The 26,887-nt window shown below is 38.2% G+C and overlaps 2 protein-coding genes across 3 annotated transcripts; one reads left to right on the top strand and one right to left on the bottom strand.

Moving 5' to 3' along the window:
• The first annotated feature begins 361 nt into the window (after positions 1 to 361).
• On the top strand, positions 362 to 4,399 carry dkk3a (dickkopf WNT signaling pathway inhibitor 3a). The gene is made up of 7 exons (XM_044099638.1): positions 362 to 751; positions 968 to 1,069; positions 1,146 to 1,208; positions 1,701 to 1,784; positions 2,612 to 2,756; positions 2,838 to 2,994; positions 3,090 to 4,399. The coding sequence occupies exons 1-7, from the start codon at positions 575 to 577 to the stop codon at positions 3,175 to 3,177; spliced, it is 816 nt and encodes a 271-aa protein (XP_043955573.1). The 5' UTR covers positions 362 to 574; the 3' UTR covers positions 3,178 to 4,399.
• A 517-nt stretch (positions 4,400 to 4,916) lies between these two features.
• On the bottom strand, positions 4,917 to 25,716 carry usp47 (ubiquitin specific peptidase 47). 2 transcript variants are annotated; one of them, XM_044099616.1, is made up of 28 exons: positions 25,398 to 25,715; positions 21,224 to 21,418; positions 19,358 to 19,474; positions 19,070 to 19,220; positions 18,863 to 18,959; positions 18,636 to 18,781; positions 18,443 to 18,522; positions 16,697 to 16,846; positions 16,475 to 16,570; positions 16,229 to 16,381; positions 15,099 to 15,257; positions 13,756 to 13,887; positions 13,446 to 13,522; positions 13,233 to 13,288; positions 12,126 to 12,238; positions 11,918 to 12,019; positions 11,350 to 11,557; positions 11,132 to 11,247; positions 10,568 to 10,687; positions 9,714 to 10,491; positions 8,744 to 8,919; positions 8,563 to 8,643; positions 8,225 to 8,340; positions 8,007 to 8,125; positions 7,116 to 7,246; positions 6,629 to 6,676; positions 6,399 to 6,529; positions 4,917 to 5,848 (listed from the first exon to the last, which is right to left on the bottom strand). In XM_044099616.1, the coding sequence occupies exons 1-28, from the start codon at positions 25,440 to 25,442 to the stop codon at positions 5,674 to 5,676; spliced, it is 4,068 nt and encodes a 1,355-aa protein (XP_043955551.1). In that variant the 5' UTR covers positions 25,443 to 25,715; the 3' UTR covers positions 4,917 to 5,673. The 2 variants fall into 2 exon arrangements, with proteins under 2 accessions (XP_043955551.1, XP_043955559.1); XM_044099624.1 differs by lacking the exon at positions 15,099 to 15,257 and having other exon boundaries at positions 25,398 to 25,716.
• Positions 25,717 to 26,887: the final 1,171 nt, after the last annotated feature.

The following is a 26,887-nucleotide window of genomic DNA, read 5'->3' as shown; positions in this document are numbered from 1 at the left end:
GCCTTAAAAATAATAACATTAGTATATTAGCCAAGGCTGGTGCAGAACTAGATTAATAGACTACATTTCTAAAAAAAAATAAATTAATTAATTAAAAAAAAACACTAATCAGAAAGACAAAGAGAGGCTGCCTAAAAATGTCATACTCATTTTTGCAAAAGCATAAAGTGTTGCAAACTGCTTTGCAAGAACAGCTTTCCTCTCATTGCGTCATCAATCTTCGGTACTCCTCGGATTATGTTCGGTTGTCTCTATTGCTGTTCGTTGATTTATTTATTTATTGAATTTTTAACTAAACTAGTGTTACGCAAGTGTTTTACTGTTCACTGCAGTGTAGGCTACTGGGTGGGTATTGGTGAGATCCGGGCTTTAATGAGCTACTTCAAAACACAAACTCTTCTGTAATAATAATAACGGATTTTTACTTGGGATGTGATTTGTCTGCTACGACGGAAAACAGCTGTGACGAGGCTGTTTGTGTCTTGGAGCAGCAGCCACACCCTCCTCTTCCTCCTCCTCTTTTTCGTCGGTGTGCAGCAGCAGCAGCAGCAGCAGCAGGAGGACCAGAAGCAGCATGATGCGATTCATCCTTACTCTTTTGGTGCTGCCAGCAGTCTGCAATGGCATCCTGCCTGAGATCGTAGAGTCAGGAATCAATCACATCGTGGAGGGACCGTCGGAGCTGGACCGCATATTTGTGCAGCAACCCCAGGAGGATCGGCTGCAAAAGCCTGAGGATGCGTTTCCCCAGGTAGGCAGCTGGCTGCATCTCTCAGTCAGCATCTTACTGTCTGCATGACGGGGCCTTATTTTTGTGCTGCTCTAAGTGTGCTAGCTGGTAAAAAGGTTAAACCAACTGGAAATGAAAATATAAGAATAAAAAAAAAAAATCTTGAGTCATCTATCGCTTGTGAAATTGTTGTAACATTTTTTTTTTAAAAGACCTTCTGTATCTTTCTCCATCTAGACAAACAGCAGTGTCAGCCCTCATCACAGTGACCTTCCTCAGAGTCGTCCCAATGAGACTGATAAGGTGATTAATGAGGAATCTGTGCACTCAGCAGAACAGGTAAATCAGCTTCGAAACGGTAAACAAAACTCAGACACTGTTTACCTTCTAAATAAAACTTGTCAACTTTGCCCAGGGGACAAACAACATTACTGCCACAGCTTTCCCAGTCAGTGACCTGGATAACAGTATCGATCATGTGAGCCTTTTCTCATTCCTTCTCAGATTCAAGAACTGTTATTGGATTTCCCAGCAGTATAAATGTTGCATTCTTTTTTTTTTTCTTTTTTTTTGAGCCATACAAGGATGTTAGTCCACTGTATTAAAACGTGAACTGTTTCATATAGTGAGCGAGAAAACCCCCTAATGTGAGCTGAATGTTTTTAACAACTCTTGTGATTCTGAATTACTTTAATCAAATTCTCAGCAGAATCAAACAAGTCACTTTAATTTAATATTCAGATTTTATGTTCAAACTTGGCTGAGATATCTCATGAGGTGTTGACATGCTTGCAAGGATATATATATATATATATTTTTTTTTTTTGCTCAGTCGTAATTTGGAAAATGTAATCAGTGCTAGATTACTGTTTGCAGCTCAACATCTCAAATCTTCAGCCTCTTGAATACAATGACAAATATTTTGGAGCTGCAAAAGGTCAAACATTAATCTCTTCATTTCTTTCTGCAGGGATGTATGACTAACGACGACTGTGGAAAAGGAAAGTATTGCCTCTCTGCCTCCAAGTGTAAGCCATGTAAAGACACTGATGTGGTAAGTGGTAGAATGTCGCCTTTATTTTTGCTCCGACTTCTATAAAATTTTATTTTACACAGGAAAGTTTTCTGCCATCATCCTTCATCTTGCCCTTGTCATATTAAGACTGGAAATATTTAGTAATAATGTAATTCTAACTCAGTGGGGTTATCGTTTTCATCAGGACGCTGGGAGTTTCTCACACACTGCAATGCAGCTAAGTCCACAAGTGTAACTGGAGTGTGTCGTTTGTGAGCAATCTGTCTTGTTAGCTTCACATGAAAGGGCAGGCTGAGTCAAGGTTGAACAAGAGCTCATCACTTTTATCTGCTTGGAAGAAATGTTTCAATTACTTTTTGTCTGAGCATTTTGGTCCTGACTTGGAGATCTGGTCTCGTCATTTTAGGTGTAGCAGAATAAAAGGCAATGGGAAGAAAATAGGCTGGCAGTCGGCCAACCACAGGTGCCGTGTGAAAGGAGAATAAGCACACTGGGGACATGATCTGTGTCCTGTTTGGATTGCTGCAGTGTGGCGCTCCGTGGAGCTATAACCAGAATATTGATGAGCCTGTTCTATATGGGACGAAAAACTCCCTTCAGCACCCTTCACTTTCAAACTGTACTGCAGATTTCATTCATTATTAATTAAACAAAGTCAGCAGTCGTCACGGTTCGAGAGTCATTGAAAATAATGCTGCTGTGAGGTTCGGCTCTGGTAAACCTTATGCACAAATCCTTGTCTCTTTTTCTGTGACTTTTTAGGACAGCAGAGTTCATTATTTATTATTTAATCTTTAAAATGTGTGTCAAAAATCTCAAGAAGAAAAGCAAATGTTCTCTCTCAGTCTTGTACTAAAGATGACGAGTGCTGCGGCGACCAGATGTGCGTGTGGGGTCAGTGCAGCAAAAATGCTACCAAAGGAGAAGCTGGCAGCACTTGTCAAGTCCAGAATGACTGTCAGCCAGATCTCTGCTGTGCAATTCATAAAGGTACAACACAGCACACCATGCACAAATCAGTTACTGTATATAATCTCAGTGAAGGAAAAAAAAACACTTCCTGTTTGGCAGCCCTGCTATTCCCTGTTTGTTTGGTCAAGCCGATTGAACGCGAACGCTGTTTTGATGTCTCCAACAACCTGATGGAGCTGCTGTCCTGGGACATGCAGGACAACAAACCCAGGAAACACTGTCCATGTGCAGGAGAGCTTCAGTGCCAGCACCTCGGGTGAGTGCAGCACGTTTTTTTTCCTCACAGTTTGTGACCGTGATGGTATCACACTGGTATTTGTTCTGAGTTGCTCCTTTCTTACTGTTTGACAGGCGTGGATCCATGTGCCTGAAAGCAGAGGACTCAAGTGAAGAGGACTTGACAGACTCTCTGTACTCAGAAATTGACTACATTCTCTAGACATAAGTTGACTGAATTTATACTCTCTCTAGCAGCATGAAACTTTTTCCCACTGTCTTTTTGACAATGGCTTAATCCAAAGTTGTAAAGTTACAAAGCTAATATAATGGACGCTAATAGAGTTTCAATCACTGATTGATTTTATGTTTTTGTTTCTTAGAGTATTAAATGACATAAAGGTTTTATACTGAATGTTGCTTAAACTATCCATGTAATTTCTGTCAGGGTTCAACATTTGGTCACTGCTGGGATTACAGTTATTTCTCTGTAATTATGATACAGTGAGGTTGTGTTGTTTCCCTCACTCCTTAGCTAAGTGGCCCCAGTACATTACATATACTACATTTTTTTATTGGAAGGTGTTCGTCTTATTTGGCTCTTTTTATTAATCGTAGAATTTTTGTTCATTTTTTGCAAGAATTATAGGAACAGCTTGATGAACATCAAATATTTTTCAGGCATTGCTGAATGCTGGAAAAATTGGTATAGATAATTCCTAAATAGATAAAAAGTTAACTTTTTTTTATATTAAAAAAAACTGGTACGCCTTTTGAACTGCTTGAATATATTTCAGGAGATGCTCTTATTTATTTTCATAAATTTGTTGAACGAAAAGAACATGAATAATTCTGAGTTTAATTGTACTAAAAGACAGTCTTGCTAGTTTTATACGCCAATGCCACACTTAAATTTTTTTGACTCCCGCCAGGCAATGCAGTGGACATCTTAACCAATCAGGTATCCAGATACATCGGCGCACGTTTCTCCAAGAAACGTAATTGCTTTCATGTTTGACCATATCAAGTCTTAGTTTTTAATAAAGCTTCTTTTCTAATTCCTGGTCCATCACATCTAAAGTCAGGCATTTAAAAGCAATTCGTTTATTTTCTCCCACAGGTCAACTGGGCGACATTATGACTCTGCTTCCTTATGGGGTTCATGCATCATTGCTTTGAAATAAAAAAAATAATCTCGTATTCACTTTAAAGCACCGTTATCAGTATCAGTATGTTTGTGAATGCAGCAGTTTCTGATCCAATTAGACTTTTGCTCTTCTCTTAATCAAACATGTTGCTCTGGATGTAGAATTAAAAAAATATATAAATAAAACCAAAGTCCATTTTGTGAGCAAGCTATTTTGATGATCACCGTCAGAAAGTCTTTTTTTTTTAATCAAAAAAAGCATTTTTAATTTATTTCTAAAATCATCTTTAACTATTTTCACACATGATCTCAAATTCCAAAGAAATAAACAACAAAGAAAAAAGGAAAAATCCTCCAATATTGGCGTTTCTACAGTGAAGCGCTGGTGACAACCTCAGGAAACCAGGGCTGCTGAATGCTGAGTTTAAGTTCACAGAGCCTTAACCCAGGGAAGAGGAGGAGTCCAGTAGGCTGTGTGCGCCCTCTGGTGTCAAGTCTATCAAGCAGCAGCAGCAGCAGCCAGTAGAAGCGCCAAAAAAAACCCCCACCGAACCTCAAACCCAGAGAGACCCCCCACCAGACAGGACAACCAACCCCACTCACGTCAGGATGATCCATACTGTGGACGTCCAGCTCACAAAGTGCAAAAACAAAACAAAACAAAAAGACAACAAAAACATCAACAAATAGATTCTCTCCAAATATAAATGAACAGACAGCAGATGTGAGACTTGCTAAAGACCCAACGGCAGCGATTAGGTCTGACGCAAATTAATAACTTACAACAACAGAAGAAAATTCTTAACAAAAACTACTTGGTTTTGCTTCATTGTATTTTATGACAGAAAGGACCAACATCCTATGAAATCACTACATGAAGTGAAAATGCTGCGTTCGACGCAAAGCAGCCCATAACAACACATAATGAGGGTGTTACAGGAGCACAACGTTTTGCTTCTAGACTCATCAAATTCTGTGAATGAATTATTTTTTTGTCTTCAAAGTTACAGAGAAAACAAGGTCATTTTCTTCCACCAGAGGAGATGTGGAGGAGGCGGGAAGGTCAGGAGGTCTCGGCGGCGTTGGTTGTTGAAAGCAGTCAGAAGACTGTGAGTAACTGAGGATGAGCAGTGGTCAAACGGTATGAGAACATTACGAGACGCATATGAGCAAGAATCAACATTGTCCAGAACAGAGAGATGAACACAGAAAGACAGAGTTTGATTTCAGAAGACTCATAAAGACACAGGATGGATGCCTTCCCAGCTGGTTTCACCGCCCTAGCCTCTCCACATCCATTTCATGTGATTTGTCAATACAGTGCTCGATTCTTCTCTCAAAAATTAGCTTCTGAACTTCCCTTTAGACTTTACAGTACATTACACTATAGTACACAACAAGGGTTCTGGACAGCAGTGGGGCTCGGAGCACAGGCTGCGAGAAAACGCTCCTCCTCACAATGCTGCTTCATTTCAAGTCACTGCTGTGTCAAAGTCCAGATGTTGGACAACCTTTCTGGTTTCCCCGCAGCAGCCAGGCGATCTAAACGGCCCAGAGTGGTTTGTGCGTGGCTCAGTCCTGCCCCGGGTCCCTCACGGGGCCGCCGTCCAGGTAGATCTTGAGGGCCTTCTCTTTGCGTGGCGAGTAGCTGACGCGGTGTCCCGTCTTCAGCAGGCGGCTGCTTTCCTTCTTCATCAGCTCGTTGCGCTCGTCCTCCGACAGCTCCAGAGGTTCGTCTCTGTTGTCCCTGCACCGACAAGAGGCGGCACACAGGATTTTAAGTCCATAATCTTCATTTTGCAAATACGTTTTTGAAACAATAAATAATCACATTTAGTTCGAGTCTTCAAGCAAGTATCCTAGCAACCCAAATCACTTTACAGGTGGCAGAACGCTACTGCTCAATACATCGGAACATCTATCAGAGTATCAATCTTTTCATTATACTTACTACAAGACATTCTATAATTAGACAAACAAAAGACTAAAATGTTTCCTCTGATTCAATGTATTAACCTGAAAAACAATCTCATTTTGAGATCCAAATATCTCATTTTGCATGTCAACCTTTTACAGTTTTTAAGAGTTTACGCTTAACCAGTGATAAACTTTCAATTTTGAGTTAAAAAGCATCTCTTTAGCGTCTTATTCATTTATTTATAAAACACTCTCAAACATTTGTAGTTTGTGGTTAACTGTTCACTGCCTTTTTTTTTTGATAGCAATTCGATTAAAAGGTATAAATCAGTAAACATCATAGATTGTGCAAACATATTTCCATGTTACTGCCAACGTACCTGTAGAAGACCACGGCTCCATCGTCACAGATGTACAGGGGCCACACATTCAGAGTCGAAACTTTTGGGTTCCAGTCCAAATCCTGATGGATTTCCAACACGGATATATCACATGGAAACGTTCCCCTGCCCTGCACAGCAGAGACACGCAGCTCATGAATATAATAAAATAACATAAAAAAAAAAAATCACATGAAGAAACAAGGTCTGAAATATCGAAATGCTCAGACCTTTGCAAATTCCAAGTTCTCCAGGGGAATATCACTCATTTCACTGAGCTGCAAAAGTGAAGAAGAAGAACACGTTCACGATGCCATCAATTAAGACAAAACTGGACCAGTCAATACAATTGGCAGAAAGCAATTCAGCAGGAAGAATCGAGCATTTTTAACTCGATTCACTTAAAAAATTTAAAAATAAAAGCCATTATATGAACGTACAAAAATTATAACATAAAAGTGAGGATGAGGATACAACCGTCAGCCAGCAGATGGCGACAACTTCACAAAAAAAATTATGTACAACGAAGATTTTGATTTTTCTTTTTCAATCAATTGCCTTAGCAGCACAAGATTATTGTTAGAAACTGACATCTGTAATCTTGTACAAGACAAAAGGAAACACGGTAAATGATTGAAAGCCTTTAGGTCATAGCTGGGATGGTCGAGTCTTTTGCACAAACTGTAAAAGCTAAATGTAACCAGGCGACAGAAATACCTTTTCCTTTAGTTCTTCCACACTGCTGCTCTCCAGAATGGCTTCCTGGAAAGGTCCCAGCTTCATAGTAGCTGGGTTCCACTTCCGGGTCAAAATGGCCAGCTGCGACATGGACTTCATCTTCTCTGAATCTGAGGATGAGCAAACGACGACTCAAACGTGCATAACTCTGTACCAGCCGTGGGCTGGCTATCGGAGTCAAGTTATACTGCGGTTTTAAAACGTCGATGCTTCACAATATTGACAAAAGAGACACATTGGTAGTAAAAATTTAAAGTTGAAACCTTGGCATGGAAACAACAGGAGGACCACATATTACTCCTGTTAAAGTGAGGCGATTTTAAAACTGCAGCTGGAAAGCTTTGAGCAGCATTTCTATTGAGCAACTGCCAGATTTTAACGGATATTTTTGCTTAGTATTACAAGTTGAAATCACAACAAGTAAATGGTATGAACAGCATTCCTGCAATCAATCAGTGGAGCATGATAGGAGCAGTAGATACAAAAATTGTTCAAATTAAAATCATATACACTTTCATTTTTACAATACTGTGACATCTTTCAATAAAAGAAAATGTCACAGTCATATCAACAGACTAATGCTGGCCCACGTCAAACGAAAGCTGACTAGGTATTTATTTCTAAACAAATTTTACATTTTTATTACATAAAGTGGTAAACACCAGTCTGTTGGAGGATTTATGAGGCCGTGGTTAGTTTAATATCTTTTCGTTTCTTATTTTACATTAAGACTACAGTGATCAAGTCACCAAGATCTCATAAAACACAGTGATTGCCTTTGTTTTAACACAAGTTCTAAAATGCGTTTCAACTTGTTTTATAAAATCTGCCGAGCATTTCTAATTTTTTATTTTATTTTTTTTTTTTTACCATCCAAGACTTCCAGGAAAACCTCCCAGTTTGAGGAAATGCTGATGTCTTCCTCGTAAACGTGGTAATCCAAAAACACCGTTCCTGGATTCTTCCACGTCTTTTTCCTGAGACGAACCCTACCAAACACAGACAGGTTTATGAACCGTCTCGTACAAACGATCTTTTTCTTAAGAAAAACGGTTGCATATGCCAAACTCATCGCTGACTGATCTTACCTGTCGATGCTGAGGTCGAGCTTGCACTGCTCTTTCAACTGAGGAAGCAGCTCCTCTTTGGACTGTCTTACAGTCATGCCCTTAGCAAACACCGTGTCCACTAAAAACTTACAAGGCTGCAGAAAAAAAATAAATATTATTGAGCACTTGAATGAAAGACAAAGTGAACTGACACCACTCTGTTGTCGCATAAGGACAGCAATTAAAATGGAGGCTCACAACCTTAAAGGCTTAGCTTAACGAATATGTGAAAAGGAAGTGAGGAAATGCTGATGAAGCTGTTAAACCACATGAGGAGCTGTGCTATCCGATCACAATGACATTTAATCAGATCTTACCTCTGGTTCATTCACGAGGAGCTGAAACACTTTGACTCTGTATTCACCCTTTTTTAATGCTCTTCCCAGTCGAATGGTTATCTGAGCATTCAAAGAGAAACTTCAGTCAGAACTTAAGCGGCCTTTTTTCACGCAAACTTCTCCCTCAGTCAGAAACCCCCCCTTGGCGGCTTGTCCTGACCTTGTTGTCGTCGGAGAACGATGAGAGCGTTTCGTTGAGCCGTACGCTCTCAAACTCCTGGTTGTTGGCGTAAACTCGAAACACCTTGAACTGGGACGACGGGACTCCGACGTAGGGCTCCAGGTTCTGCTTGAACGCTGCCAAAGTTATTCTCTTGTCCACGTGAACCACTAAACCTGAGAGGAAACATGGGACAGCATTTCAGACTAAAAATAATCTCTTCCATTGTTAATTTGAAGATTACAAACAAACAAACAAAAAAAAAATCAGTAAAAGTTAGTGCTGGGCGATAAATCAATTTGAGCAATTCATCAAATTTGGGGTTTTTGAAGATTTAATTTTTGGACAAGTTAAGATCTATTTTTAGATCACAATAAGAAGTAACGTCAGCATGTTTTAATCCTGAATACAATTACTGTATTAGGAGAATTACAATAAAAATTTTAGGATCATTTCAACACGAAAACGAAAAATTTTAATGAGGAATGTTGAGAATCTTGTGTAGTTAATAGTTTGGTATCGGTTTTACAAATAAGGACAGTGTCTAGAAGAAAGAACCACCCAAACTGAGCTGGTCACGCCACAACTTGATATCTATTAAAGCTGCTTTCTCATTAAAACAAATCTTAAGACATTTTTCTATTAAAATTGCATTTGTAGTCTACTAAACATTATGGCTGTATTCTCAAAATTAAAAATTGGCCCAAATAATCAGCCGTATAACTCTCAGAAGTGATAATTGAAAGAAAAGTTTCTTTCTGAAAATATTTTTGGCATTTGTAATTTCTTTTTAGACAAAAAATAAAAGAGAAATTAAAATTATAAATCAGATATGGTATTAACAAAAGAAAAAATATATATTTGTAAACCCCATTGCCGAGCCTTAGTAAGAGTACGCTCCTCTAAAGTCAATTTTAATTTGATTAAAATGCAAGTAGAGTTAAAAAAAATAAAGGGTAAAAGCCGTTACATTTGTGTGTCTCCCAAGAAGCGTCATCCTGAGAGTAAGGCTCTGCTCTGAAGTACAGGTACTGAGCTTCTGCCTTTCTCTTCCCGTTGTCGTCATACTCGCTGTCGGTCCCAGAATCTTCCTCCGCAGTGTCCCAGGTCTCCTTTTTGCCCTCGTGGGCTTTGGAGCGCCGGCTGCTGGTGATACTGTGTGAATCCAGGCCGTTGGCCAGCTGGATGGGGCCGCTGTCCGCGTTGCACAGCGTGTCGCTGCTGTGACTGGAGCTCAGGATGTCGCTGTCCACTGAGCTTGTGCTACGGTCATTGTTCACCTCAGAGTCTGAACGCTCCTCGCAAACAAACTGGTTCTCCGTGTCGGAGGAGCCGGATATCCGGTTCTCCAGCTCCCTGCTGTCTGCCGCCACGCACAGCGAAGAGTTCGAGTCCGCCTCTTGCGTCGGCGACTCGATGTGTTCAAAGTCGCTGGTGTCGGAACTTTTCTGGCTGTCGCCGGCGCTGGAGCCCTGCTGCTGCTGCAGAGACAGGTTCTTTAACTTCTCTGTGCTCTCCTCCAGTATCGCTTCCACAGATTTCCTGTTGCCCTTCGACCCTTCGAAGGGACCGTCAGAGTCTTCTCCTGCTTTTTGACAAAGAGTTCTGCTGGCCAGGGTGCCAGGAGATTGCTCAGGCAGCAAGACAAACAGGCGGATCGTGTTCCCGTGGCGATCCAACAGTTTCCACAAGAGCGAGTCGGTAAAAGGAAGCTGGTGATCAGTCAACTCCGAGCTCTCCACAAAAACCTGATGAAAGAGAATTGGACTAAATGTTCCGAGTTTCAAACATTTACAACGCAGACATTAAAGGAGAAAAGAAGACCTTGTTACTCCTGAAGAAACCCTCGGCTTTTAGCGTCTTGTTTGGGACGTAGAGCAGTCTGAGGTCGTTATAGCACCGCTCCAAGACCACACGCATCGTTTCTGCAGACAGACCTGTAGCCTAACAAAACACACGCACACAAACACACAAGGTATTCCCATCTCATCCCATGGTCTCCTGGGCAATGCTCACTTAATACAGTGTTGGATCTCAATAATTAAGTTAGCAACAATTTCTTTCAGTCAATGGAAAAGTAAAACTCATAGATCATGGGATTACTTTCTAGTTGGTTGACACCGATATCTTAAAAATCTGGATTTTTTTTTTCCCATTGATCTGGTGCTATTTTTATCATTTTTGAGTTCTCTTTAGCTGCAAGTCATATTCGTCAAAATGTACAGAAACTACTTAATTTGATGTGTGATGAATATTTATGCATTTCCCTTTTTCAACTGAAATGTTGAAAACAACCAAATTTTAAATGGCTGTATAATTAATTGAGATGCACATGTACACAAGATTAAAACTAAATAATAAAAAAAAAAATGGAAAAGATGAAGAAACCTGAGCTATAAGCTGCTTGAATTCAGTGATAGACTGGTTCAGGTACGCTCGCACGCTGATTGGAAGGGCGATGGTCTCAGTCTTCAGATCAACAACATGGACCTTCACCATCACCTCTGTAGGCAAATAAGTAAAAAGAACAGAAAATTCAAGTAAAAAGACTGAGCCTTTAACCATCCTTTAACTTCCAAACATTTAAACGCCAGCAGTTGGCTAACCTCCAGGTTTATACGGCTGGAAGACCTGATCAGGCCGGCGAGTCTCAAGGAGCAAATCGAACATGTACGAGGACTTGACACCTCCAAGCAGGAGCCCCATGGGGGTATCTTCCTCGCCTTCGTACGACCGCTCCAGATACTCATGGAACTCGTCATACTTTACCAAGCGACAGCAGTCCAGAGGCACAACTCCGTCCAGATCCATCAACTGAAGAAGCACAGAAAAATAAAAAAACTATTAGAAAGTCTATTTAGTGATCATCTTCAAAGTCCTGTTTGTCTATTTCATTTATTTCCAGTTTGAAATGAACATGTCACAGGTTAAGACAGACAAAAGTTCCAAATGAAAAGCAGTAGTTTGAAGAAAAGAAAAAAAAAGTATCTCCCAAAAGTCAATCTACCACACCATAAACAACCAAGCAGCAATCAACCATCCAGATAGACACATCTTTAAACACAAAACGTGCATTTATAAGGATTTATTACGTTCATATTGAAAATAAGTGGTTGCCTATAACTATTACATCCAAAAGATGGTCAAATGTATTAGAGCAACAACTCAACCCACCTTGTAGGCCATTTCTGTTGCTTCTCTGAGAGTTTTATCTTTATGAACCTCCAACTTGCTCTCCATCATCATTTTGACAGGATGCACACAGAAGAGTTTGATCTGAAAATCAGGATAAGAAACGATTGTCAACTTTTTTGCGGCTAATGATGTGTTACTACAATTGATCCTTAGAAGACTAACGTGCTTATCTGAAACACAAAAATACCTTGCAAGTGTTTCGTTCGATTTCTCTCTGGCGCTTCTCTTGCTCTTCGGATTCCTTCTCCTTCTGAACCAAACTCTTTATGTGCTCTGGGAAGTCTTCCACAGCTAAAAACCCTGCAGACAAACATAATACTACACATTAAACCTACTGCCAACGTACAAACTCAGGATAAAATGTCAATCGTAAAGAATGAGGGCAGAGGAAATGTCAACATAAAAATTTTTATCACATGTCATATAATAAAATAGCCCATTTCTTTAAAGTTACAGCATTTTAAACTCAAGTAAATGAGCTTGAGGCTTAGTTTAGACTGAGTGAAAGCGAAACTCTTCCTGGAAGAAACCTCCCCCGTACTGTTCAGGTTATACAATTAAAGTAACCTTTTTCTGGGAAATATCAAAGAAATTCAGAAAAGCTTCCATAGGTCTATAAAAACAACAGACCATAACATTATGAATACTGACAGCCAAAGAGCCAGATACCAGCAATCATTGTCCAGATCACCAATAGGTTTGAATGGCAAAAGCTGGAAGTTGTTCCAAACAGCAAGAGAATCATCTTCTTATTTTTGTGTTGAGAATAGAAAACGAAGAAACACTATAATATCTTCACAAATCTTCCTAAATGATCTTAGTTTGTGATGATCCACATAGACAAAATGGGCAAAAAAACAAACGCCAAGGATGACCCTACAATGACACAGAAACCATTTAATTATTGCTGCTGACTAATAAATTCCCTCTAAGAAACTGCATGTTGTGAACACAACGGGCTCCTTTGGCAGATAAAACCATGTGTCCCTCAAACTGAACAAATGCTCCAAGCTTGAGAAACAAGATAAACACCAAATTATCCAAACTACAATCCAACTGACCGTTTGCACTGAATGCTACTGATCGAGGCAGTAGGTCTGATTAACTACAGGCCATTGGTGCCACGGTTCACGACAATGTCACATCTCAACCTCTTGAAACTCAAAAGATCAACAAGATAAATTATGCTATGATTGAATTAATCTGGTGTAAAAATGTGTAAATCCTGACCAAAATATGCGACAGGTCAAAATTTTGCTGAGATTTTCTCAAGCTGGTTGTGTTTTTGTCTTACTTGAATTCCTTGAGGGATCTTTCAATCTATAAATCAGCATGTAAGCATTTGTGGAACTGTTGAGGGAGAGAGGGGAGAAAGAGCCGTCATTATACTGAACTCAGAAAACGAAAACCTGGAAATAGATATATTACTCATGTTAATTTTTTATCAAAGCTAAAGTATAAGTCTTCTAAAATATGTGGTGTGGTGTGTAGACACTGGATAACTGACCTTGCAAAGGCACTGGAATAATAGCCTCTGCTCCCTGAGGACCCCCCATATGTCTTCCTGATATCGTCCTGGGTGATCTATTGAAAAACACCATACGAAAATGTAAAAAAAAATGTTTATATATTATTATTTAATAAATTTTTAAATATTTCATTTTCCTATGGGATCAATAAAGTACTTTTTGAATTTAATTCAACTAAAAAATAATCAGAAATATGAAACAATAGTCAATTTTTCTCAAGAAAGAGCAGAGGTCTGATAAGTCAGTAATACATTATTCTGTTACAGGCACCTAGATGATGTGTCTGACCTTGCTAACGTGCTGATCATTGAAACTGTACCACTGGCCATCACTGAAGGACTTGATGTAGGCGTAGTAGTGTCCGCCCGCAGCGCTGCCCGAATGGACCATGACGGAGAACAACTCAAAGGTCAGCAAGCTCTGGGACAGAACAGAGAAATATACTAATAAAAGCAACAATTCATTTGTAAAGTTCCCTGTTACTATTGTAGTAGCGTTACTCTCATGAAACAGGGCTGCTGGATGACAGCAGGTCAAATGTTTAAATCATTAATACACTGGGACAGCAGGTACAGACTGAAGATGACATAAAAGCAAAAGTCAACAAAATACTGATGCTCTCAACACGCTTTCTGGCAATGAAAAGACTCAAAGTAAAAAAAAAAAAAAAAGTCTAAAGCTCCATTTCCTGATTTGTTCATTTTTTTAACTTGTATGTGACATAAAACCCTTCATCAAACTCTGAAATCTATGGGCTCTTTTGTGTTTTTCAGAGAACTAATGTCTCATAAATCAGCATATCTCAATCATTTATAATATTTTACTCTGGAAGCTCAAACATGAAACCCCATGTAGAGAAATGTCATCTTAATCCCTTTGGATGTGCAAATTTCTTGCATTTTCACTATATTGTGTGAAAAGCCTGAAAAAAACCAAAACAAGTTTAACTTCTGTGGCTAAGTTTTTGTTTGTAGTACATTGTGGGTCAAAATGAGATTCTCAAGCTATAATAACCTCATGTAAAAAATGTACATATAAAATTATCTAATTGTTTTGGTATTTTAAATGTTTGGTCACTTTGAAGCTCACCACCTTTAGGTTACATTACCTAATTTAAAGTGATGAATGCCACCCGGTTTCCCACAATGACTGCCCACATTTTTTTGTGATGAGAAACATTTTCTAACAGTCAAATTATTTTTTGTATCCTTCAAACAGGAGAACGCGGCAATAAGTAGGGGAGGGGAACGCTGCTCTATATTTCAAACAGTAATATTCCCATAGCCTTCAAAACGTCTCTTTTCTGGCATCTTCTTAAAAATTCTTTAAATTTTAGGAATGTAATGACCAAAGATGTTTACCTCTTTCTAAAACCTCAATATATCTTGATAGAAGTAACACTTTTAGTTTGTAGATTAAAACAGACAACTTTACTATGGAATAATGCACGTTAAACAGCTACTAAAGTAGACATAAGGATGTAAGATTCCACATGGCAATACTTTTCTTTAAATTAATCATTTTATATTGAAATACTAAATAATGACTTTGGCTACAATCCCTTCGAGAGACCTCCAAACCAAAGTAGTTAAAGAAGAAGATACCTATTGAAAGACAAGAGAGATAGTTACCTTTGGCTTCAATGCCCTTTCTGTGCTACTGGTGCTGTCCAAGCAGATGCCCTCATCCACACAGTCATCAGTGGAAAAATCATTGCTCATTTGGTCACTGTGGCAACTGCCTTCATTCTCTGCTCCGCTATCAGTGCAGCTCTCTGTCTGAGGCGACTTCTAAAAACAGACCAATTCAAAAGAATAACGGAGGTTTAACAAAAAAAAAAAGAAAAAAAAAAAGGTGAGAGGTTTATTTTCACCAGTATTTATGTGCTGATGTTCTGGCTTAGAGAGACAATACCAAAAGCACGCAGCAGTGTGTTTAGCTAGATAAGACAGCAGCACTGGAAAAAGAGCTCAAAGCTTAAAAGGAAACATCAAAGCAGTGTGCTAGCCACGGTCCAAAGGTTGGCACGCACAAATCATTGTGGCATGATTCAATAGACGTCTATGACAGGATATAAATCCCAATCGCTCTCATGTGGTCACAATCAGCTCTACCAGCCAAGGTCCAGAAAGAACATGGCGAAGCTGGAAGAGCTGCAAGTTATAAACAGAGCTGTGCATCCTGACAAACTGCACTTGTCTCGGGTTTCCACCTCCAATAGCTCCAAATGTTTTACCACATCACCATTAACCAGCTGATGCCATACAGAAACTACTTTATAGAACAATAATAACAAAAAACCTCTGTAAATCTGGCCTCAGAAGGTCCAATTTAGACTCCAGAGTTTCTATAGGCTAACACCAGTAGCACTCTCACAAAGGGAAAGCATAATCTGTCCAACCAGTTCTGGATAATCTGCTGGTTTAGTTTTTTGCTTCTGGAGACGGTTGTAAGAAATAAACTAACCAAGACATTAAAATAACAGGATTCTTTTCTAATTTCCTCCTGCCACATGCGATATAGACATTTATTGTTTTTCAGTGTGACTCGCATTGGAGATAATCTATTTCATGAAAAATAAAAGTAGAAAAATTGGGTCATACCAAGAGATGCACAAAACATCTTCAAATTACTGTTACATCATGTTCCTCATCACATGCATCAAGGAAGTAATCACATTTTGGTTCATCACCACAATGTTCACGATTGCTGAGGGGCCATTAATCTAATCTGAATCGTAGAGAGTGACGGCTGCTCTCACCTCATCTTCCACATCGATGAACGGGCTCATGTCGAGCTCCTCGGGGAAAGTCATGCGGTCGTTAAGCTTGATGCGATGCATAGTGGTGTAATCAAAATCAAATCTTTTCAGCTGCAGCGTCAGCAGGTAGGGGAAGTGGAGAAACCTCAGACCCTGGGCCCAAAAAAAAAAAATAGCATCGGATGAATTCAGCTGCAGCACACTGTATTCCTTCCCATCGCCGCTTCACGTTTTCACTTTGCTCACCTTTCTGGCGTCACATTTCTTTTTGCAGCGCTCACAGAAGTACTGGTTGGGGCCGTCCAAGGTTTCTGGCTGGATGAATGCCTGCAAAGCTTCTTCCTGCAACAACATAAGAATTACATTGACTAAATTAAGATTAAAGTTTAAAAATGAAAAAGCTACGACTTGTATCAAAATGAGCTTTAAGTAGCAGAAGTATCTGGAGTATTGACAAGAAAAACCCACCACACTTCCGTAGGCCTGACTGGCTCCAAAGGGTCTGATCACAAGAGGGATGTCCAGGTAAGTGTCGATCCTCCAGCTCTCATATCCACACTCTAAACAACGCACATAATCCTTCAGCTTTCCCTGGTACAGCTGGTTGATCAGATCAGCCTGAGGATATGCAGAGGCATTATTTCTCGCTAACGATCTTCATCTCCGGGCTACATTCTCGAGCAAAGGAAAGGGCAACACTGATGTGTGAAGAGGAAGCATGATGGATTTGAAGAATGCATTGACCAAATTAACTCAAACTCATTTGGTTTGTACACGGACCAAACTTGAGCCAGTGTGACATTCTCACAGTATGATAACCTTTAGTAAAAACGTTTCATGAAGTCTTGGAATTTACACAAATGTTTAACAAATGTCATACAAAAAAATGCATATTATCCAACTGCTTTCAGTTTAAAAACAGAAAACTAATAGTTACTCCTGCTGCTGCTGAAGTATCATAAACTAAATATTACAGTTGGAGCTATTATTTAAGACACTTATTTGCTACTTTGATTTTGATAAACTAAATAAGACAATACCTAATAAATAAATAAATGTAGTAATGGTTTTTAAAGTCTTTTTCTGTTTCCCAATTTATACAGTAACAAAAGTATAACAAGTTCATATCGAACAATTATTTATTTATTCTATCTGCTCAGATACTCGGTGTGCAGTAAGCTGCTGAACAGATGCGGCGATTGCAGCTCACCAATTACAGGTTTAAAAGAGCGTTACCCAACCGAGAGTAAAGTTTCCACATCACAACTTTTTGCAACTGGAAATATTTTGAAACACCTGAATTTCTTTCTCTCTCATGAGTGAGGGAAGAAATGTTGAAGCCCTCTTTCAGACAGCTGACCAGCAGTTCCTCCATACAACAGTTTGCGTTGCATGGGATGATGCAACGCAAACTCAGCTGTTGGGAAATACTCCCAGTTGCACAAAAACAGAACCAGTCATTGTGTAGAAAACTAAGTAATCCCCATTTATGTCTTTTATTAAGGGCAACAAGTCTGCAGCCAGATGCAGGTTGGCTACTTGAGCAGATAGCCCAACTAACTGATGAGCTAATATCAGCTTGTTGTGCTAGTGTTATTTATAAAGAGCAAAGAGACACATAAGCTCATCAAATGTATTTCTAAATTCTCCTGGTTTCTAATTTTTAATCATTATGTTTTAGTCCTAGAATTAAAACCAAAACGAATGTTGGAAACAACAATTAAATCTAATCATTCTTATTTGATCAAATGTAAGCAGTAAGATTAATAATTTGCATTTTTATGATGTTACATTTTTTTATTTTTAGTTTTTGGGTTAACATTGTGTAATTGTGGTGTCTTGATTCCCAACAAGATTATCTGATGATGTAATCATAAATTAGCTGTAAAGAGGTACTACACCATTTTTTCCTAACAACATCAAGAAACAAACATGGCTGTAAAACATAAAATATCTATGTAGAATGACATTGTGAATTTATAATCCATCTATTCTCGTTTTTTTGTTATGAAAGAGTAACTTCATGGCACGCCTGTTTATTCCCACATCAGTCTATGTTCTGGTGGAATACTCAGTATGTCCAGACAATAAATAAAAGCCCAAACCCAGGGATTATTTGCTGGTTGCGATTTTTCCATAGTTTACTTTGAATCTAAGGTCTGGAGCTGTTGGCTTCATGTTCTGTTAACAACAACTTAGTAAACACTCTCCTACCTGTTCTGTCTGCTTCCACTTCTGCTCCAGGGCATCGAACATGACCCTGCACAGTTCCTGGACGTCATGCTGCTGCCAGGCTGAAAAACAAATCCATAAAAAAGGATATTTAAGCCTGCAGAGCGAGAAGCACATGTTCTTTCACTTGCAAACCAACACATGTGATTAGTCACACGGGAGCACAAAAACTCACCCTCACTGCTATCCCACCCGAAGCTCCGGGTTACATCAGTCGTCTCAATCGCCCGTTTCTTACTGGTTTGCAGCAGAACAAAGAGCCTTTGCAGCTGGTAGGGGATACTGGTGATGGGATCCTCCTCAGACTCCTCAAACTCCCAACTAAAGTTGAACAGATGTGAAAGGTTTTAAGCTTTATGTCTCGCTAGCTTCATAAAAACAGATCAAACCATAGTCCCTTACTTGTAGAGAGCATTTCTGAACTCAGGAGTCATAAACAGTGTTTGGAGGAGACTGTTCAAATAGCAGGTCATTGCTTGGTTAACCAAACCAACATAACCTGAGGGTGGACAGAGAGATAAAAGACGATACGTGCGACAAGTCACGGACAAAACATTTTGGTTTTAAAAAGGCGACAGAGGCAGACATTTGCCAGCTGCCAACACTTACCTGTCTCAGATTTGCTGAGGATGGAAGAGTAGGAGTACGATGGACTGTAGTCACCGCTGCCGCCCGCGCTGCCGTCTCTTTGCAGGGGGCCGATAAACCGCTCCTGGGAACTGTCATCCAGCCCACTGCTATCTGCTGTTCCTGACTCATCCTAATAGCACAAATACCATGGAAATTTACAAAATAAAACTTGAACTGGGAAACAAGTTCATAGTCTTTAGAATTTAAATAAATAAATCACATTAAAAAGACATAATACTACAAATATGTTTTATTTTAACAGCTTACCGAGGCAATCTGTGGTTGCTCTCCATCTTTATCTGTAAGCTGGAGAAAATTCTTCTTACCGTCAGGCTCAAAGCTAGAATCAGAGAGGGACATCTCACTGTTATGCTCCAGCGGTGCCTTGAGGGAAGGAAGTGAAACAAAAACCCAAGTTAATAATCAAACACTAAAAAGTCTCTTACAAGCTTAATAAATAGAACACTCACAATGGTCAGACTTCCTATAAACTCATTTTCTACAAACTTCCTGTCTTGATGGGCGCAAAGGAAGCAGTTTGGAGCCAACATGTGAGGAGCACGAACAAGCAGCCTTTGAGAAGACGAGCTGAGGATGAGCAAGCAAGCGCAGCAGCAGAGACAGTGGCTTAATCCACTGACCTACTCAGTGAGATAACAACAGGCACAGTGCTTGGGCTTTGGCCTGGGTCAGCAACAGGATTAGCTTGGGCTCATTTAAGAAAAAGGTAATATAATGTCCAGAAAACAACTGAATAAACTCTTCAACGATGCAGGATCTTGACTATGTTTTGTTTTGTAGTTTAAGTCCTTAAATAAGCCTTTCCACTGCTTGCTTGCTTGGGACATTTTAAAAGATGAATCTTTGGAGCAGAGAGCAGCACAAAGGCAAACTAAATGTTGTAACTTAAATGGCACAAAAGAAAATGAAAACATCCATGAGCTGTTTTGATGAGGTTATAATTTAGTGCCACTGTCCAGATGGTCCAGATTATGTGTCATGAGTAAAGTATTAAATATCAGGAGGCACAAACAGGGGAGAGTCTCTATTATTCAGACCAAAACACTTTAATAATACTAAAACTCAAATCTGCTAAGGTTAAAAGTAAACCATGAATGACCCCGGTTATTATACAATCAGGTGAATAAGGCAAAAAGAAACCATGCTTTATTTGCTGAAATTCCTAATTTGTTTTAGAATAAATAACTCAAAAATGTTTTGCAAAACTTTTTCAAAGTAAGTTGATGGTGTGTGTGATGCAAATGTGGCTCATTGTGCTAAAAACCTCAGGCAGGAAGCTGCAATAAAATCCTGTTACATACAAACATTTAAGCACTACCTTTATTGAAGAAGGCTTACAAATAAAGTTAATACAATTAAAGGGAATTATGAAAATAAACATTTTTAAAACGTATGCAATTTTCCAGTGACTGATGTTGTGGTCTGTATTTATGTGCATAACAAAGTAGGGTAATTTTTATATTAAATTCTAAAATTTTCCAGGAGTTTCATGATCTGCTTTAATACAGATGTGGAGCTCTTATGTAAAGGAAGGGTGAGGGGTGGAGCTGCTACGTGTGATGCCATTCTGCTGTGGGTGAGTAGAATCAGTTTTCCATGATGTCACCACCTTAAATTATTAACATGGTGTGGATTGTTCCTAAATTCTTCACAATCTTGACCAGCTCGCCCATACCAACAGCAAAATAAACATTGTGTTTAGAGGAGGTTCTACTGATGCTGCACGGCAATATTAAAAGATCAACAACAGGCAGGTTTAAGAGGCAAGTTGGAAAAACAGCTGCACATTGTAATGATTAAGATTTATTATGGGTCTTATCAACAGATCAGCTTTTCCCCAGCTAAAGATGACTTATTATTATGGGCTCTGTGAATTCCTGATGAAAGCTGTTCTTTCCCTTAGCCTCCCTAAGCGTTTGCACTTGCATTGAGAAAAGTTATTCACGTGCAAGATCTGATGCTTTGGTGGTGGAAATGCAAAGAACTGATACTCAGAAAGCACTAGCACCAGTTTAGCAAAAAAAAAAAAAAGTTTGGTTGAAACTCCACCCCCACATTTATGTATCATACAGTCACACACCAGTACTATGAAAAGCATCTGATGCGTCTCACCATGTTCTGAGTATTCCCCCAGGTGAGGTCAAAAGAGCCATTCACATATCCGGCTTTATGGGCAACGTCCTCGTAAAGTTTGGAGAGAGTGGTGGAAGCGGGCAGGTTGAAGGTCAGCCTCTCGTTGACCGTCTTCGCGCTGGTCGTGTCCTGAATTATGCACAGCACTCTGGGCTCCTCAGCTGCATTATGTATCTGAAAATCAAACGGAACTGTAGTTTTTGTACGTCCTATAGCACTTCTGGCAATGTGTAGAACAAATTAATTCATCAAAACTGCATCCAAAATGTTATGAAACATTCCAGCGCGACAAGCGATACTTCAACACAACCGCTGACTCATGCTTGATTCTGCTGTAAAACACACACTGTAATTTGTTTTTCAAGTGGAACAGGTGTTTCAAGAGGAAACCAGTCATACTGCTGACAAAACGTCTTGCGTTGTTTTAAGATTTTGTCGTGGCAAGCTCAGGAGATTTAATGTCTAAAGACAGAGACAAAACCTCTCAGCCAGCATGCAAAGAATTGGCAAGACTTTAATTTTCCTTTATGGGCAATAGACCACTCATCGAATATTTACCTTTTTATTTAAACTAAAGGGATGAATGACCACAGAATTTCCAAACAGAACATAAATTGAAGTCAAATCTTTAACCCGTCGGCCTGTCACAATAAATGTTGTCATAACTTATTGCGATAAATGATAATATTGTCATTTTGAGACCATTTTCAAAAAATATAATAAAAATAATGGTAGAATATTAATACAAAATCTTAAGGTAAAAAAAAAATGTCTAAAACAAAATAACAAAACAACTGATACAACAATAATTAGTATGTATTATGCAACCAAAATTGTGTTTCAAAATATATCATTCATTCAGCTTAGACAGGGAAAAAAGGCAAAATGTCAGGTAGGACTTTTTTGTTTATACAAAAAAGTGCAAACAAACTACTTTATACTGGGTGTAAAATGTTTGCAGCATTTTCCAAAATGCCAGCTTTCCAATTATATTATAATTGAAAAGCATATATTTGCAAAACGGCAAATATGACACGTGAAATGCAAACGATGAGCTAGCATCCAATTATCAAGCTCATTTTAATTTATCATGCAAATAATTGATTTACTGCTTATTCTGACAAGCTTACTAACCTGATCCTGAAAAAATTGTTTCTAAGTTTCCAGCAGGATATATATTAACATTTGTGAATCCTAACACCACTAACAGTACAAATACTTAACAACAATAAACTGCAGGGGTGACCTACCTGTAAGTGTGTTTCAATTCCAAATCTTTCGCTTCCTTGTTAATTTCTTTCTAATAATAGATGAATTAGTACTGACTAAAACCGATTATTTCCTTCGTTTGAATTATTGTTTAAATTTGACATACTTAATGCACTGCTGCATGCATTCGACACCATGCTGCATCACAGACCTGCGAAATCCTCTTTATTTCATCAATAACACTCTGTCTGCAACTCCAAAACAAGCCCTAATGACATGTGGACACAGTTGAGATTAAAAGCAAATGAATACATTTACAATAAGACACACAAGATGGAAATGCACCTTCCTGATTAGCCTCAAAACAAACTGAGGCTAGAGGTTGCAAATTTATAGGCTTACATTTACAAATAAATAAAGTGCTCGACTTATGAAAGGGTTATAATTACGGGTATGTTCTCAAATCACTCCAAGTTTTCTATCCCCTCTTTGTGGAGTTTATGATCTGGGGAAAATGTGTTTGGCCGGTCCTATAGAGGAGCTGCTTCTGACAACACGCGGGTGTATTATCAGATTAAAAGTTATTTTTACCATGGATATAATCACAAGGTGCAGACATGAAACCGCAGCCAGAAAAAAAAAAACGGGCTGTATTTATTCACAGCTATACCTTCATCAATGAATCCATATTGTGATGTTAAAAACACTGCAAAAATCCACAGGACTAACATAGCAAATATCATGAGCTTTAGAACAACAGTGTCATTAAATAATGACAAATTTATAATTAAGTAATATGTTCTTTCAATTGTGTTAAAGAGTCTCTTACTAATAACCAACTAATTGTTTTTCTTTTTTCAAATACTTACTGCAGTGAATATTATGTTTAAGCTGTTATTTGGCTCTTAGCTCTTATAGTATGAGTAGCCACTCATTCATTAAACCACCATGTCTAAGACACTTCTTTATGTAAAATGAATGTTAATTGAGAAGCATGAACATTACTTATTTACATTTGAACAGAACTTTGCTTAAATTTGCTAAAACTACCAATTCTGAGGTAAGAATCATGCCGTCTATAACAGAGATACAAAAAGGACAGTTCTGAACAATGACTTTAAGAAAAATAAATAAATCCAGCTAATGAGAACTGTAAGCCACATAAGTGTTAGAAAAAAGTGAAACTCATTGTTTTTCTATAGGAAAAAGGAAGTGAGCCTCAACCATTACAAAACAGTTGGGCTCGACTGCATCATAGACTTAAGAAAACTAATAGGAGGCTATTTGACAGAAGTTGGGTTGAGCTATATATAGCTCAACCCAACTATATATCTATATCTACTATATATATCTGAGCTATATATCTGCAGGTATAGGTCAGACTTTGGTTCAGTGACGAAGTCCATAAATTACCATCATTCAATGAACTAATCATTTTTTAAAACCAAGACGTCCATTGGGATATTTTAGGTAAACAACTACAAGATTTATTAATGAAACATCCTTTTTACACATGGATTTACCAGGATGGAGCCAACACATTGTCTTAATATAAAATTACAATTATGCTATATTTGCATGAAATAGTCCAAAGATTTATGAAGTGAATGCTATAAAATGTTATATAACTCAACAAAATAGGATAATCTAGACTTTTTTTAAACACTGGATCAGAATTTTCCACCCTTCATGGGTCTTTTAGTATTTGTTTACACTCTATAAACAACAGATATAATCTCTATTCAGATATAGCAGATATGGAATTCATGGTCCTTTCTTTATAATTTTTAATTCAAATGTATTATTTAAATCTACAAACTACAAGATTTATATTTTTAAAAAAGAACTTACATGAATCTACTACTGTAACTAAAACCATTTTTAGTCACATAATAACTTAAACAACTTAAAAATAACTTAAGATACTAAAAAAAGTAGTTGACAGGTTTGCAGGGCAGGTTGAATGTGCTGGATACGAAGTTACTGGAAGAGGCAATAAATATATGAATTTATGCCGTACTTCAATGTAATTTAAAACCTAGCAGAAGGGGTATTGAAAACATTTTGAAGACTAAAACCTACAAGTTTTTCCAAGGCTGTGCAGACACCCCGATTGCTAGCTACCAAGGCAAACAACACATTTTCCGGAACGCCATACTGAGTTAATTGAGAATATCAAAAACGAAAACGCACTTCTTTTTTTTTAGTACTCTCATTCCAATATATCAAAACGGTGATATATTCACCTCCATTTTTTAAAAAAATACCTTGTGTAGGATTCTGAATTACATTTCTTAAACATTAAAGTTTAAAGTCTGAATAAGAAAACTTCTACTGAATACAAAATATGTCAACTGAGATTAAATGAAAGTGACGGCGTAAATAAAAGAGCACAAGAGCTTGTTTGACGGCATTTGTTCAAGTGCCACTTTCAAGTGATTTTGACTAGCATTTTTTTTATTAAAAACAGAAATTACGGTTGCTCCAATAAGTAACATATAAAAGCTAACGACTTTAGCCACCTGCTAATGTTATGCAAGTTAGCTGACTAATGTTGACAAATTTGAAACTCCGTCTGAGCCGATAGCGTAATGTCAGCTACAGCATTTAATACGGTTAAACGTCCCTGACATATATAAATCAAAAACATTCAAGGTACATAACAAAATATCAGTTTTGCAAACGTTTTCGAATTCAATCGGTTTCAGCTGAAGCGAGATTAGCCGCTGTTAGCAGCAGCTAGCAGTGTCATGATATAGGCCGTTCAAGTCATGTCAAGCTAACTGTTAGCTGAGAGTTAGCCACAACCCGACACCCCAATATCACAAACTCTTAAAGTGGTGTCAAAGTTGCCACATTATTCCTGACCATGATCTGCAAAAGTAACAAATTTGGCCCAGAGGCTGACTCCACGAGCAAGTCAGAGTGCTGTAGTAACCCTCACCTCTTTGGGTACGAACTGGTTCTCCTCGCTAGGCACCATTTCCATTTGTACGACAGTTTAGACAATCATCTATCCGGACGGGGATGTCATCGAAAAAACTTTGCGGCGAAAAACACAAACATGGTTTGTGTTCGGTTTGCAGTAAGTTTGAATGCTTATACACCAAAATAAAACTTGGCCAAAAGTTGTAGGCTTATTAAAGTGATCGCAACACTCTCGGTTACATTACTCAAGCACAAAGTGTCCTGCTATAAATGGAGAAAAATGGCCGGTGTTTTTACTCCGCGAGACTTCACTGGAGGAGCTTTGGCGTCACATTCCATCCAGACAGCCGTGCGTGATGTATGCGGACAAGATGACGTAGGTGGATGCCTACAAGTGTGTGCGTTTTTGTTGTTGTTTATTTCAAATAATGCAAAAATTACAACTGCACGCGAGCACTTTACATTTGTGTTTTCCGTCATTATAGGATGGTTAATCACACCATTGTCATATTTTCGTAATTAATCAATGCCATTCCGTTTTGTAAAATATTACTGGTATCTGGAGTTTAAATGAAAAACTAACTTTCTTTGAAAAACAAGACAAAACAAAAACAAACATCTGATGTCAGCATTAGGCTGGTCATAATATTCAATTTTACTGGAAGATAAATTGTTCCAGAAGTTATTTCGATAATATTGCTGTTTCGAGACCATTTTTAAGTAATGACGGCACCATAATGCAAAAAACACGTTGTCAGAAATAAATAAACTTTACCTTCTAATGGCTCTTAACACTGGAACTGGAAGATATTTTAAATATCCAAAGTAAACAAACAAAACAACAGCAACAGCAAAAAATGAATTACTTACCTTTTATTTTAAACCTAAATAAAAGGTTTAAAAGAGACCCAAACTCCAGACTGAAGACTATTAGGTTTTGGTAGAAAGAAAGAAAAGAGATAAATCTATTGAGTTTGCTTTAATTTATTATGCGACTAATTAATTTATTGCTTATTGCACAGGCATGCCCACAATGTTGTAACAGTTTGCTTTAAGACAGATAATCTGTGAAATAATCAAGTTCTTCTGGCTTCTTCCAGTATTGAACATCTATTTGTGTAATATTTTGGTCAGATTTGCAAAAACTCCTTACAGGAAAAATTGGAAAGAACATTGTTTTATCAAATTCACAAATATATGTCGTATTTAACAATATAACTTTTTTTTTAGATGAAACGTATCTAATTATAATCCTAGCAAAATATTATGTCCACGTGATGAAATGGAGTGAAAAAAAATCCCATCTTTTAATAATTTTAAAGAAACTGATTTAAAAATGTGTACTGCCTTTGTTGAAAAACTTAACTTTAATAATAAGAGACTTGAAAAGCATTCATTCTTCTTCGGGAATTTAACTTTATCTCATAAGCAGATCACTCTGTTATAATTTTTTACTTTTATTTATTTTTCTGCTATAATAGACCCTTTTATGGAAGAGGATTAGCC

This window comes from Gambusia affinis, linkage group LG02 (genome assembly GCF_019740435.1).
Source record: "Gambusia affinis linkage group LG02, SWU_Gaff_1.0, whole genome shotgun sequence".
Classification (NCBI taxonomy): domain Eukaryota; kingdom Metazoa; phylum Chordata; class Actinopteri; order Cyprinodontiformes; family Poeciliidae; genus Gambusia; species Gambusia affinis.
This window is presented reverse-complemented; position numbering and strand designations above follow the sequence as displayed.

Bases quoted from the DNA above. Each gene is read 5' to 3' on its own strand.
- dkk3a (XM_044099638.1), top strand. From the start codon at position 575: ATGATGCGATTCATCCTTACTCTTTTGGTGCTGCCAGCAGTCTGCAAT. The intron at 2,757-2,837 runs GTACAACACAGC...CCTGTTTGGCAG, and splicing joins CTGCTGTGCAATTCATAAAG to CCCTGCTATTCCCTGTTTGT. The intron at 2,995-3,089 runs GTGAGTGCAGCA...ACTGTTTGACAG, and splicing joins CTTCAGTGCCAGCACCTCGG to GCGTGGATCCATGTGCCTGA.
- usp47 (XM_044099616.1), bottom strand. From the start codon at position 25,442: ATGGAAATGGTGCCTAGCGAGGAGAACCAGTTCGTACCCAAAGAG. The intron at 13,888-15,098 runs GTAACTATCTCT...GTTCTGTCCCAG, and splicing joins AAAGGGCATTGAAGCCAAAG to AGCTTGCTGACCTTTGAGTT. The intron at 13,289-13,445 runs GTCAGTTATCCA...CTCCCTCAACAG, and splicing joins TATTCCAGTGCCTTTGCAAG to TTCCACAAATGCTTACATGC.